The sequence below is a fragment of the Corvus hawaiiensis genome, chromosome 1 (genome assembly GCF_020740725.1).
Source record: "Corvus hawaiiensis isolate bCorHaw1 chromosome 1, bCorHaw1.pri.cur, whole genome shotgun sequence".
NCBI classification, from domain to species: domain Eukaryota; kingdom Metazoa; phylum Chordata; class Aves; order Passeriformes; family Corvidae; genus Corvus; species Corvus hawaiiensis.
The window spans coordinates 35,719,913-35,734,339 of NC_063213.1; the positions used below are offsets into that span (position 1 = coordinate 35,719,913).

Below are 14,427 nucleotides of genomic sequence, written 5' to 3' on the forward strand. Positions count from 1 at the left end.
CATGCATTTAGCCCCTTCTCTTCCCAGAGATGAAGAGGATCTTTTGACCTGGGCTATGGCATAGGGCAAACGTGCTGAAACTTCTACTTGCCTTCTCCTCTAAAAAATGGGGAGAAAGATACTTCTCCCCTCTGTGGTCCTTCCAGAGGTGTTCTTAGAAAACACAGGTGCAGAGCTCTCATTTCCTATGGCAAAGAAAGCTGATAATGTATCTTAACTGGTTTCCCAAGATTACAAAATAGGAAGAGCTTCTATAAACACCTGATCTAGTCCTTCCTGATCACAGAACATTTTGCCCAGAATTCCTTAGAGCACATCACTGTTCCTCCAGCATTTCCTATCCTACTAAAACCTGTAAATATTTGCTTTGTGAAAACAGCATGATACATTCCTCAGGCACGAGTGACCCACTGTGGGTCAAAAGCTTTCTGGATGATGCATTGTTACCTCTTATATAACAACACTGGACTGAGGCTGATGGCATTAACTTGCCCAGAACTGCTGAGCTGCAATGACATCAGTGCAGCTACACTAAGGACCTGGCACAAAGGAGGCAACACAGGGCATGCCACCAGTCCCTCCTCGCACTCCTGGGGCATGCCTGCTGATCTCTGAAGGTGGTTCCTGCCTTCCCTGACGGCATAAGTGCTAGTGTGGGGGTGGCAATCTTCTTTACAGAGGAGGATATCCTGGAGATTAAAGAAAGAAGCAGAAAGGAAATAGCCCACATACAGGAAAAGATTTACCTGAAGGGGAGTGAGACACATATAAAACAGGCAACAAAATGTAATGACTGTAATTAAACTGGTTAGTGAAGCAGCTACAATGACCTACTTTTAATCTGATTCTATAAAATTTATCTTCATTTTCTACACCATGTCTGCATCTCCAGCAGCTACCCTTTTAGGTCAATTTTGGCCAACCTTGAGAGAAGGCAATCATCTTCAAAATAGTACACTTCTCCATGTGCAATCAAAACAGGAAGCAGGGAGGATGCCCATGAGCAGAGTGTCTCTGCATTGTTAAAGACTACAGTGAGACCTCCACTATAACCTGATATCAGAGAATCCACTCCCCACCCAAGTGCATTTTCAGTGTGCACTAAGAGCAGAGCTCACACTGCAGACTTGGTGTAATTCAGCTAAACAGTAAATCAGATTTGCAAAAACTATTCTTTGGAAACCAAGACCCACTACTTTCTACTGCTTATGGAAATACTTCCTGTTAATATGACTACTCTGGACTAGTCATTCCAAACAAGGGCACTTCATCACATGGCCCCAAGTGGTATCACAAGACCTTTAATTATTTGGTGCCTGCAATCCTATGCCTTTTCTAACATTCTATATGAAACAAAACAGGCAAGTGAGGATACTGAGACAAATCCTATGTTTGTGAGTCACAGCTTGAACTGTATTATTCCCTTGTGTAGTGTGAACATGGTATGCTCTATAAAAGCAGATACTGATTGATAACTGCAAGGTACACTGGAAAAAAAATCCCAAACAACCTACCTAGTCATACAGTTGGCTACAAGACACACTGACAAAAGACACTGAATGCAAACCTCAGGCAGAGATGAAGGAAGAACTGGGAAAAGAAAGTCCCTAACTCTCAGGATTTTAACAGCACTGATTTAGTTAACTAATTTCATTACAGTAACTGTCTGAAAAAACTACTTCGTACTTTGTTGTTGCAGCAAACATAGAGCCCCAGTGAAATTCACGGCAGCTGCGCTGCAGCTTTTCTCATTTTGTACCATGCAGGCACACAGAGCTGCACATCCATAAAGCTGAAGAACTATTTGCTGGAAGTAAGGGTCTGAGGTATAAAAAAGACAGCGTGGTTCTTCTGTCATGCACACACATGTGCTTCTTACTGGGCAACTCAACTGTTTGTGCTTTAACACTCCATACAAAGATATGTGACTGGACTATATTAAATAGAAGGATTAAAAGCAAAAGGCAGGCACAGTCTGAATGACAGCTAGGGTTTCCACTCCGAGAAGTGAAATCTTCTTTTTAAATTAATCTTTTCCCTTAATTTTCTACATCAGCAAATCTTCACATTTCAGTGACAAAAATATGGTTTGGGAATATAAACAATTAACAATAAAAGACATCTCGCAGAAAATACATGTCCAGAAAAACAAATTCTCTGAGTATCATAACATAGAGGAAGAGAATAACTAGATGAAGTGCGTAAAAACATTCACATATTTTGCAAATGCTTGGCAGAGAAAGAGCATTTTTATAGTTAAGAACTCCTTACAGTAAAGCCTTTTTGTGGGAAGGCTCTTGTGCTCTAGGAGTATTTGCATTTTACAACATAAAAACACAAACTAATGACATTCGTAAAATACTGCTTGTACCCCTAACCTGACAGAAAAGACTGACACAAAAGAATCAGTAAAGTTTTATAAACTTTTTGTGCAGTCTTCCCTATTCTATGGACAACTGACCTGCATTCTACCCCTATTCCTTGAATTTACAACCTCTTTTTAGAAAAAGATCAAAGCTAGGCAACAGACAAGAGTATACAGTGGCACAGTAAGAACTCCATGAGACAGAGTTAAGTTTTAACCTTGAGTGGACAAAGCTGGCAACCCTACCAAATTTTTTTAAAGCTGCACCTACCAAACTGGATCTCCTCTCTAACACCTGGCTTAAAACCCTTTAATACCCTACACTGTACTTTGCCAAACAGGACAGATGCATCAGACCGGGGACACAGATTCCTGACTTGGAGAATAGTGTTGTCTCCGATATTCCTTCACATCAGTAACTGCTGACAAACATGAACTCAATGACCACTTTCTGCAAACAACACCACAGGGATGAGCTAGTACGTATCTCACAAAGACAACCTTGTCTCAGCCCTATCTCATGATGACAGAACTTCCCTGTTTGAGGAAGCAGTCAGTTTACAAAGAGAAGAGCTCTCTTCTGATAACAGGAATTGAACAAGTATCGCTTTTAACAAACTTGTCTGCCCTTTTCCCTTAGGACACGCCAGACCTCACGCCACATCAGGAATGCTATACCTTGTTTACTAACATCTATCAATTAACCCAACCATAACTCTTCCAGAGACCTGTTTCTCCACAGCTGCTCCCATCCTCTTTCACTCTCCCTGGGAGAAGGTATCCCTGCTGTCTCAATGCCTGTATGTGAGCTGAAAAGACAGAATTAATTCAAAAGTGAAAAGGTTTGTTTCCCCTCTTCATGCTCTTATTCTCCTAAACAATTCTCCCTGTGTCCCTCCCTGCCACAAAATCTGCTCTTTCTCTCTACAACTCACACAACTATTTAAATGTCTTACATGTTCTTCAAGCCACGCACATGACACTCAGGTGCTACTCTGAGGAGCACCACATAGACACCTACAGAAATAGAAACACCAGAGGACTTCCAGCTGCAGAGGAGCATTTGGCGATTCATGACACTCAACTCATTCATCGCACAAGCTTGGAGACTTCAAAGAATCTCATATTTTTCAGGTCTCCAAAACTGGTCTCTGGGCCTTGTTAATTTTCTCAGCAAGGTTGGCCTGACTATAGTAGCTCAGCCACCTCTGAGACTTCGGGATAGTTAAAAGCAACAACCATTACATCCTGGCTCTGAGTGGGACCTTTCCTTAGCAGCAATTTTACCTCTGTATATACCGGTGCACACTGTCCCTCCAAGCTGAGGTTTCAGAAGTACTTGAAAAGGCTTCCTCCAGCTAATGGTTTTGGGAAGTCTGGCAGATGGGTGCTGAGTCTTGCCCACTTGTAGCACCTCATGCGTCCTCCCTCCAGCCAGCAGCTCCTTAGGATAACTCTTAGCCTATATGCAGTTCCCAGTAAAATACCAACATGCAACACTGAAAATTACAGGTCTTGACCACACACATGTAGACCAAATAGAGGGCGAGGCAAGCAAAAACCACGCTGAGACAACCCAAACTGACAGGCCACTGAGTCATGCTGCCCCAGAGTCAACAGAAAGAATTCTTGTTTTCCTTCCTCTGTAGCAGGAAGTATGGAGTATTTCTTCTCTGCCTCTGTTCTTGTGAGTTTTCCAGTGAAGGTCACCATTTTGGGGGGAAGGGGAAATTTCAGAGTTACAAATCCCAAAGATTAGGAAGCATTTGGAGGAGAGGCCTGTATGAGACTGTCATACTGGGTGAATAGGAAGAGACAGGCCCACAGATGACGCAGGCTTGGCATGAGCCCAGTTATTCGGGATACCCTGATCCAACTGGTTCACTTTCGAAACCTAAACTGGCTTGTAGCAGTAGCAAGACCTTTCCTATCTTCATCCTTCTTCCCAGCAGGCCTCATTCAGGCATTAATTGCTTGTAAATATCTGCTGAGGTCACTAAACCACCAACCAACACAGAATACTGTGATCAGCAAAAATACTAAACCGAAGGAAGGGCATACAAGTCAAGGTCCTGAGCTTGCACTGAGATCCAGGCACTTTGCATAAAAAGTTCTGCTCCTCCTACCAGTGTCAAAAACTGTAAAACCACTGTCAGAATGCATCCAGGCAAAGGATTTTAAATTATTACTATTACAGAATTTTTGGACACAAACAGCCACTACTCCGTGGACAAACTGAAATTACTACATCAAAATATGAACTGGATTAGATACAAGCTGCTAAAGTTTGCTTGCATTGGCAAAACCAACCAAACACACAGTAATACAAACAAATAAATAAAAACAATAACGTGTAACAATAAAAACACTTGGGGCTCTTAGAGTTCCCTTAAGTTTAATAATCTCAAGAACATGTGAAGAACACTAGAAGGTTTCGGTGTTTACTTGACAAATAGACAATTGTTTATTTTTAAATGTGATCAACTAAGAAAAACAAATAACAATCTGGGTTAAAAAAAATTTCAGCACTACTTTTCCTTGGGTCCACTGCATAATTTCTGCAATTTTACAGACTTTACATCTTGACTAGTTTTCTCTCCCTAGTTGTTTCTTTATGTCTTGATCACTCACCAAACAAGTCTTAGAGGAACCTAGCCTCCAGGATGTTACGAAAAATTCCTATTCCTTTTATGTAACCCTCTAGCAGTGGAGAGAGGGACTGCAAATATAACACACTCTTTCGCTGTTATCAAATGGTGTACATAAGAGACTCCTTTATACATGAAAATCAGGCTCCATAACTAACAGGCTCCTGAGAAGTAGCAGTGAAACCATGTTTACAACAAATGCTGTCAAATATATATACTACAGATATATATATACACACTACAAGAAGCAGAGCAGACTATCACTTGTTTTGCACCGCACTCTCTTAAGAAACAACTTTTTAACTGCAGTGCACTCTTCTAAATGTGGGTGTTGGAAAACACTATTTGGAACGTCTAGAACATTTTTAAAATTCAATCACTCCCATGAGGATCATTGGAAGACTCCAACAAACTGCCTTGCACACCACAAAATCTGGAAAACATAAAACACACTACTGCATGGCAGTAAGAGAGAACAGTTTGCAATGCTACTGATAAGACAGAGAACATGTTTTACCCTGTAAGTTTCATCCTAACTTGCCTTTATGAGCGTACAAAGTCAGAGCTGGGTAAAATCACCCACTTTGACTCTTCAGCATTAAGCAGACAAAGGCCTGTTACTTCTCCCTCTGTTTCAACTTGAAACTTAAAACTTGAAGTTTGGTTTCAAGTGAGAGGCAGAACCAGGAGCGTGAAGTCTACAGCTGACCAACTCTGTGTGCCAAACCAACCTTGCAAAAATCAGCAGGAGGCTGGATGCAGTGACCTGGACAGAAAACAGGGCCCTGTGCTCGGGCAGCTGCAGCAGCAAGGGATACACCAGTTTCCAGAACACGGCACAGACCCTCCACAGCCCGACTCACCACCGCAGGACCTCTGCCCGAGTGGAATCCAGTGTCCAAAGGCGGCAGACAATCATTTCACTAAAACCTTGTGTTTTTTCCTTCTCCTTGCTCACTCTGGATTACCAGGATCAACATAAGCCGGAGGAGGAGGGCCGGCTGCAAACCCGGCATCTGCTCTGGAGACAGACCCAGCCGCCCCGTGTGCCAGCAAAACTCTCTCCCTATCCATCCGCCGGAGATTTGCCGACACAAGAGCAAAGTGGGATTAGGGCCGCGTCAAATATTTGCCTGTCAGCACTTTATAGCGGGGTGAGGGCACGGACACGGGCGGGTGTTTGGTTTCCAGCAGGGTGACTCCGCTCCCCCTGCAGCTGCAGGAGAGGAGAAAACAGAGGGCAGTGCTGATGTGGGCCTAAAGTCAGCGCTCACCAGGGAGACATGATGACACTTCAGGAGACTGGGACTGGGTCTGGATGGTGGCCGACGTCCGCCCAGGCGCTGGCTCTGAGAGACGGTGACCCCCATTCGAAGGGCTCCCAGGCGATGACAGCCAGCATCCAGCCCACCCCGGGCTGATGTGCCCCTGCCATGCCCGCGCTCACCCCACCACTGAGCCCACCCGGGCACCTCCTAAGGCGGCCGGCAACTCTCTCCCCGCTGGGGCTCCTCCCCTCGAAGCCGAGCTCGGCGCCGCAACAAGTGGAAGCCGCCGAAGTTACTTCCCCCTCTCCCCGTCAGCTCCCTCCGCCCGCTGCCGCCTCCCCGCCCCCAGCCCCGCCGCGCTCCTCGGGGGTGTGCGGGAGGGGTCGCTCGGTACCTGCGCGGCTGCCGCCGCCATGTCGCGCACAGCCGGCCCGGGGTGAGGCTCCGGCCCTCGCCGCCCGACTACAACTCCCGTGAGGCCGCGGAGGGGCCGCCCCACGCCCGGGGCGGTGTCTGGGCGCAGCGCCAGGGGCGCCCGCAGGCGGCCGGGACAGAGTGCTGCGGGGAAAGCTGAGGGGTTTGAAATGGCTTTGGGAGAGACATCGCCGCTTTCGGCTACAGCGGCAGCGTTGGGGTGGTTTCCTCTCGGGGAAGCTGGTGTTTCTGGTGCCCTCACACCAGAGGGTCGCTTTTTACAGAATCACAGAGTCGTTAGGGTTGGACTGGACTCTGGAGATGCCTGATCCAACCCCCCTGCCAAGGCAGGGTCACCTCAAGGAGGTGACACAGGAACACGTCCAGGTGGGTTTGGAATGTCTCCAGAGAGGGAGACTCCATGACCGCCCTGGGCAGCCTGTTCAGCGCTCTGCCACCCTCAATGTGAAGTTCTCACGGTGAGGTGAAACTTCCCTGTGTTTCAGCTTACGGCCATTGCTCCTTGGCCTGTTGCGGACTCCACTGAAAAAAAAATTTTAATAAATTTTTGTCTTAATACTTTTTAATATAGTACTGACTGTTGCTTTTAGGACTATTCTTTATGGGTTTTTTATTTTTTCTTTTTTTTTCTCATTTTCTCATCAGTTCATCAAGCGCTTTGCACAGACAACTGAAGCAAATGTGAAAGTCAGGCATGACAAAACTGGCATGCAGCAGATTCCCCCCTCTCTGCTCTCACCAGCTGATGAAAGGAAAATCTTCATCCCTAAACTGAAGGGGTGAGAGGACATAGTCTCAAGCTATGCCAGGGGAGGTTTAGGTTGGACATAAGGAGGAATTTCTTAACAGAAAGGGTGATTAGACACTGGAATGGGCTGCCCAAGGAGGTGGTGGGGTCACCATTCTTGGAGGTGTTTAAGGAAAGACAGGACATGGCACTCAGTGCCATGGTCTGATAGACACAGTGGTGCTCAGGCATGGGCTGGACTCAGTCTCAGAGGTCTTTTCCAACCTAATTGATTCTGTGATTCTGTGAAAGACATAGGTAGAAATTAATATGTCTATATAAAGTAAGAGACTGGGAGAAAACAGGTGTGAAACTGGAACAAGAGGTTGCTTCCTGAGACAGTGTGTGGGGCACAGGGTTCCTAACGCTTCCAGCACCAGGACCCTTCTACAAGCAGGCTGTTTCCTCTTTTCAGATTTTAACCCTCCTATATGATATGCATATGATTCTCTGAAAGGACATTTCTTTCCCAGCGCCTGAAAGAGGCTACGCTTGTTTTGCACTTGAAGTGCAAACTTGAAAGACTTCCTTTGCTTTTTTTTCCCACATTACTTTGGTAAATAAACCATTTTAAATTAAACTTGTGAGCAAGCAGTTTGTCATCAGTTCTTGCCACAATGCTTGTGACTTTGTTAGTGTCATAAACATCAGCTTAGGCTGAAGATCAAAGCATCAAATTTTCAAGACTGTTGAGGAAATATATGTAGTATATAGTCACTGACATGTCTCCATCATCCTCCACACATAAGAATGACTAAATGACCTTAAGTTTTGGTGATTAATCTTCATCTAATGTATGTTTTTGAGTAGCTCAAAAGCATTTTAGTGCCCTCAGAAATGCAGGTTATAGGGCTACACATGTTGCAGGCACATGACCTGTGAAATGCTCGGGGATGACTTACATCGTTTGGAAGCAACCTTCAGGCTTACTTTTCTTGGCACGCTTTGCTGAATCATGCAGCAGTGCCAGGAGCATCTGCTGAAAACAAATGTTTGTTTTCCATTGATCTCTAGGCAACTGGGTGTCTTCCAAAAGTAATCTCGGGGTCATCAGACACAAGTAATGGTAAATCAAATCCCATATAATTTCATTGCAATGGATTTTATTTTAAAAATTTTCAAAAAGTCTGTGCTATTTTACTTTTCACTTAGAAATAATCAGTTGGAATGGATTGTTCCTCCTTTTAATTATGTAGTAACAAGCTACTTTCAGAAATATTTAATTATTGATACTAATAATTGAATTATTGCCTGTTTATGTACACATCAATTTCTTCAGAGAAAAACATGCTGTTTCCAACTAGGTCCATAGCTGACCAACACTTCTTTAGAATTTTCTGTATCCTCATTTCTTAGCAATAAAAGATGTTAGAGATATTTCCTTTTTGGAAGCTGCACTTGGAAAAAAAACCCACGTTGTCTGCTCCATGCGTGTTGCTTTCCTGTATTTTTACTCTGATAAAATTTATTGATTAACTTCTTCATAAGCTATGATGGGCTAGATGGGAATTATTTTCAATTTTTCTTTAAATTTTTTTGCAAGAGTTAATTCATGTTATATAATAAGTGGAAGGGCTTTGCTTCCCCTAGGCACTTGAGGTACTTTATGAGAGCAGCTAACCCCCAGCTTCCCTGGTGGATTAACATACCATTGTAGCTAGACTGAACAACAGGCTGCTGTTCATCATCAGAAACCTTCTGTGACTGTGGGGAGAAAGCTTTGGAAGCGCTTTTTGCATTTGTTTGCATTCTGTTTTGAATAGGTGGACAAATAATAGTCAGTAGGTGTAAAGCTGGGAGTAGGCAACATAAAAAGAATCGGCAAAGCTCTGGAAAACATGTAGAAGCAAATATGGCATTTTAGACAAAGTGGTTGAGGAGCTTGGAAGAATATTCTGCTAAATATCAGGTCAGCTTCTGAGACTGACTTCCACCTGAGTACATCAGGTTTAGGAGCTATCACTGCCCAGAACTGGCTGCATTTCACTCCTGTGTGGACAAAGTGGGTACCAAGATTTTGATCTGGTTTGATGCTGGTTCAACTGCATCAAGTAGTGTGGGAAAGCCAAGACCTAGACTCTGGACTGTGCAGTTTAAATGAAACAGAGTCCTTTATATACATCTATAGAGGTGTACGTGGATGTATGTATAGGCATATGGATAAAGAGCATTATCTTTTTGCCTCTCTTTGCTGGAAGAAAGCAGCATTGTTTGGAGGAATTAAACAAACTCAAATATGTTTTGGTTTTGTTACGTGAACAGTTTCTGAGTATGGAGAGAGTACTCCACTCCTCACACATTTCTTTGTCCTTTCTGTCTCCTTGGTTTTTTGTTTCACTGGATGAGCAAGGGCATTTTCAACTGCAGAGTAACAATAAGGAGAAGATAAAATAGAATTTTATTTACGATTTCAATGAACTCAATATTTCAAAATATTGAGAATATGAAGGTATCCTGACTCAATGAAAACACTTCTGGCAGTAAAGAAGTACATGTTCTGCTTTGCCAAAATTGCCCACATTTATGAGTCTGATTCTTGCTCTGATTTTGATGGCCACCAGTGTAAGGAAGAGACATTGACTGACTGAAATCAGCCCAATGGAGGATCACAGATGGACAGGGAGTTGGAGCACATGATATATGAAGACACTAAATTGGCTGGGATATGTTTATCCCCAGGAAAAAAAACAAGGTTTAGGGGAGATATGATGGCTCTGTTCCATTATCTGATGTGAAGACACAGAGAAGGTAAGGAAAAAACTACATCACCAGGTTGCAGCAAAAGAAATTTTGTTCATGTAGAAGCAAAAACATCCACCATAAGAGTTCTTAAGCACTGCAACAAGGACTTGGAGGAGTTATGGAGTCCCTGATCTTGCAGGTTATCAATTTGACCAGATAAAGGCCTGAGTGACCTTGTCTGACCAGGGAGATGGAACTTCTGTGAGCAGCACAGAAGAGTGGATCACCTCCAGAAGTCTCTTCCAGGCTAAATTAACCTATGAAAATTCACAATTACTTCTTCAATTAAAAATACCTTAACTTTAATAGGTGGTTATCAGAGGCTGAGAACAATAGTCACAGTGTAGTATTCCATTGAATTTCTGAATGTTTATTAGTACTACTTCATTATATCAGGAGGCAAAATATCTACATTCTGAGTTACTTTGGTTATGGCAGCAATACAGTTGGGTAATATTAAGAGTTCTTTTTATGTGCTCAGATACACTGTAACAAAATATGCTCAAGCTACAAACAGATTTCAATAACTTGCTAAAAACTGGGCAGAGCAGGATCATTTCAGTCTTCATGCTTCTCTTATAATTCTCAACTTTTTTTCAGACAGATGTAAAATATATGAACAGTAAATATTTCACAGTTGTGTGGCTCTAGGTCAATCAGTTGAATGACAGCTTGTTGAAATTATGCACGAGACCTTCTTGTACTCATGGTCATAGTATTTTCCTCTTGTGGAGCTTTGCTGGTGCCCATGAAGTGGTCCTGGCTTACCAGAATAGAAGAATAAATTGGACTCATTTGTCCTTTAAAAGGTTGTCTCTTCAATAATTGATGGTATTCAGTCCCCAGTCCAAAGCTGTTTGAAGCCACATTCATTTCAAATATTTCTTATCAGGAGCCAATAGCCAAAGGCTGGTCTCCACCAAAACCAGAAAAAGTGACAACTTCTCCCTTTCCATGGCTTGTCTGAACACAAGTGAGTTCCCCAGTGGGATTAATGAGTCTATGTCATATATTTTCACCCCATTCTTTTGCTTTTCCTTAGGTATTCTTGCTTCTGGGTATAATCACAAATAGGATATTGTACTATGGGCCCATCTGAGTTTCTACTTTTTGTAAACTATACAGCAGCTGTGAAGAATCTGTTGTCTGTTCCAGATAATCTTTAGAGATCAAATGAAATAGTGTGGAAGCAGCATAGACATTTTAAGACAGATGCCCAAAAAGCCAGATTGTTGCTTAGAACTGTTGCTAAACCATTGCTTTTTTGCAGGTGCCACTGCAAAACTACCTTGGCTTTCTATACAAATGCCGGGAAATTAAATATTCTGCTTTCCAGGGACTTTGTCATTCAGCTACACCACAATAACATGCACTATGTGTGTGCACACACTGCTTGGGGAAAAAAATACCCCATTGAGCTAGAATGAAGAAGGATATCAGTTTCTCTTTAAAAAAAAAAAAAAAAAAAAAAGCCCAAACATTAATTTTACAAATAAAGCATGCCATTTTTATCCTGCTATTTAAAAAGCCATTTTTTCCTGCACTATAACCTATATAGAAGTTTAAGTCTTCTCAGCACCATGGCAAAGGGAGAAAAGGAGGGAAAGAGCATTTAGAGGCAAATATGCTCCTGCTCTGCTCAGGAGATGGGCTGTTGATCTGCTGCAATTGTCTGAAGTGATATTCAAAGACTGGAAGAATCCTGCGGCAAAGAACAGTAACAGGAGAAAAACTTATATCCTAGTGAAGTATCTGTTCAACAGCTTGTGTTCCTTCTAGGGCTCTCCCAAAGTTTCCATTTCAGACACAAAAGACTACTTTTACACAAAGCTTGTTTTATGTATACTTATCTGCCAAAAGATAAAAGAACATTTGCCCTGAGAACTTCAGAAACTCTGAGGTCTTGTAGCTATTGTCAGGACAGTTAATCCTGAGACACCCCCCACCCCACAAAAAGACGAATGAGTAAACTGATAAACACTGATAAACTCTGAAAAGCATTAAAATTTGCAAAAATACTTATGTGTCCATTGCTATATACAATCCAAGTATTTTTAGTCAGGTAAGAAAGAGATATGCAACAACTTTTATGTTAAAACCTTATGTTTTAATGCCCAAAGGAAAAAGCGATCCTTTTCTTTTCAAAAGAGAATATAAATGAGAGAAAATCCATCTCACTGTGCAAAAAATTGGGAACTTAACACTTTCAGGCCAATGAAGTAATTTTTTGGCATTCTCATCTCTTCATCCCACTGCAAGTACATTTTGTTATTTTCCATACACAGCATGTTTGCAAAGAGTAAATTTATGTCTCTTTCTCAGGGAATTGCCTCTCAGAATTAGAGGCTATCCATGGCATGCTAAATCTGAAAGTTTGTTCAGGATTAGTCCTAATAGTTAGGTCTTGCTTCAGTACAAGGATGCCCCTTCATTCTGGAATTTGCCTTCATAGCAGGTCCTGGGGCTGGAGGCTTGACCATTGCTGCAGTGTAAACACAGACTGCATAACTGTGCCAAGTGCCTCTTGAACTTGACTCCCACAAACACATAGAGCACAGGGTTGAGGCAGCAGTGGGAGAAAGCAATTTTACGGCTGATGTGAAAGGCAAGGTTGGAGTCTTTTGCATACCTACAGGTGGGTGATGGAAAAGTAGTCAGAAAGCTGAGGATGTTGTAGGGTGCCCAGCATAGGAAAAAAGCCACCACAATAATGAGGATGAGCTTCACAGTTTTGTGCTTTCTGCGAGATCTTGCTCTGAGCAGGATTATGAGTATCTTGAAGTAACAGAATACGATGACTCCAAAGGATAGCAGGAAGAGTATATTTCTCACATAAATGTCCACCTTTTTCCAATTCCCATCAGCATAATCACAGAATATGTTCTCTTCCAAGTCTTCTTGCACTGTGGTGTGAATCACCTCAGGAACCACAATTAGTATGCTAACAGTCCAAACAGCCAAGGACACCAGAACACCACAGCACTGCGTCTGGGATCTCAAAGTTGAAAGGGGGTTCACTACAAACAAGTACCTCAGGATAGTCATGAGAGTCAAAAAGAAAACACCGCTGTAGTAGCCAATGGAGAAAACAGCATTCGATGCTTTGCAAAGGAACTCACCAAAAATCCATCCAAAGGACTGGTCCACCACCCAAAAAGGCAGCATGCAGGAGAAAACTAAATCAGAGATACAGAGATTCATGATGAAGATGTTTGTTAAAGACGTAAGGTTTTCATATTTGAATAGGATCCCTAACACCAAAGCATTTCCTAGCAGGCTGAGCAAAAATACCAGAGTGTAGAGGACAGCAGTGAGATAGATGTTGAATGTGAAATAGTCACCCATTTCACAGACGTTGGTTTCATGAAGGTCTTCATAGGAGTAATTATAATCTAAATTATATTCTTCATCCATTTGTCTGTGCAAATCTTGTGCTGTTCTCCAGCAGCTACTTCAAAGGACTGCAACAATCAAACTAAAACTTTTGTGAAAATCAACCCAATAACTAAACTCCCACTGTGGAGACTTCTATTTTAAGAGAGAAAAAGCAGCAGTGAAACTAGTCATTTTTCCTGGCTTGGGGAGAGAAAGGACTAATTTCTTCTGATGACTAGAGCATGAACAGATAGATACCAAAGACTTACTGCAAAACACTCAAATCTTAAATACTTAAGAAGTCAGAAACTAAGATGTTTCTGAACCAAAATGGTTGGTGACAACAGCCAATTACTAACTTCCTACTGTATGAAGGTGCATTGTTTTTTGATGTAAATATCTCAGTTGCCCAAACTTTTAAATATGCTACTGTTTTTTCAGTTTTCTGGAATGGTATCCAACTCCTAAGCACTTCACTGTATAGATGATTCTTTGTCACCAAAATTCAGCATTGCGTAAACCTAAAAAGCTGAGCAGTACCAGTAGCAACAACTGTAAGCACTAAGAACTAGAAAAGCCAGGTTTCTTACAGATTTTTGTCTTGAAGTTTGCTGATATCTAAACATCTCAAAGCTGTGACAGAAGCGTCATCACACTGGGTGCTCTGGGCACCTCTGTGGCCTGACAATTCTCAGGGATGCAACAGGAGCAGTGACCACATCACAGTCCTTTTCTGAGAGTGCTGCCTGTATGCAGGCAAGAATTTAATCCCAGATGGATGGCAAGTTGAAATTGGCCAACAGGATC

At 42.5% G+C, this 14,427-nt stretch overlaps 2 protein-coding genes across 8 annotated transcripts in view; both read right to left on the minus strand.

The window, feature by feature from the left end:
• The window catches only part of FYCO1 (FYVE and coiled-coil domain autophagy adaptor 1), a 45,756-nt gene extending 39,002 nt beyond the window's left edge, over positions 1-6,754 (minus strand). For 2 of the 7 annotated variants that reach the window (XM_048300251.1, XM_048300201.1), the window contains exon 1: positions 6,676-6,754. The gene's annotated coding sequence lies outside the window, so the exon portion shown is untranslated. Of the gene's footprint in view, positions 1-3,652; positions 3,678-5,744; positions 5,850-5,876; positions 6,073-6,675 lie in introns of those variants that run through there. The other 5 variants (XM_048300241.1, XM_048300194.1, XM_048300231.1 and 2 more) reach the window with 4 other exon arrangements.
• Positions 6,755-11,724: 4,970 nt separating this feature from the next.
• Positions 11,725-13,726, minus strand: XCR1 (X-C motif chemokine receptor 1). The gene has a single exon (XM_048300263.1). The coding sequence runs from the start codon at positions 13,657-13,659 to the stop codon at positions 12,655-12,657; it is 1,005 nt and encodes a 334-aa protein (XP_048156220.1). The 5' UTR covers positions 13,660-13,726; the 3' UTR covers positions 11,725-12,654.
• Positions 13,727-14,427: the final 701 nt, after the last annotated feature.

What these genes read in the sequence shown, in the direction of transcription:
- XCR1 (XM_048300263.1), bottom strand. Translation starts at nt 13,659, where the DNA reads ATGGATGAAGAATATAATTTAGATTATAATTACTCCTATGAAGACCTT.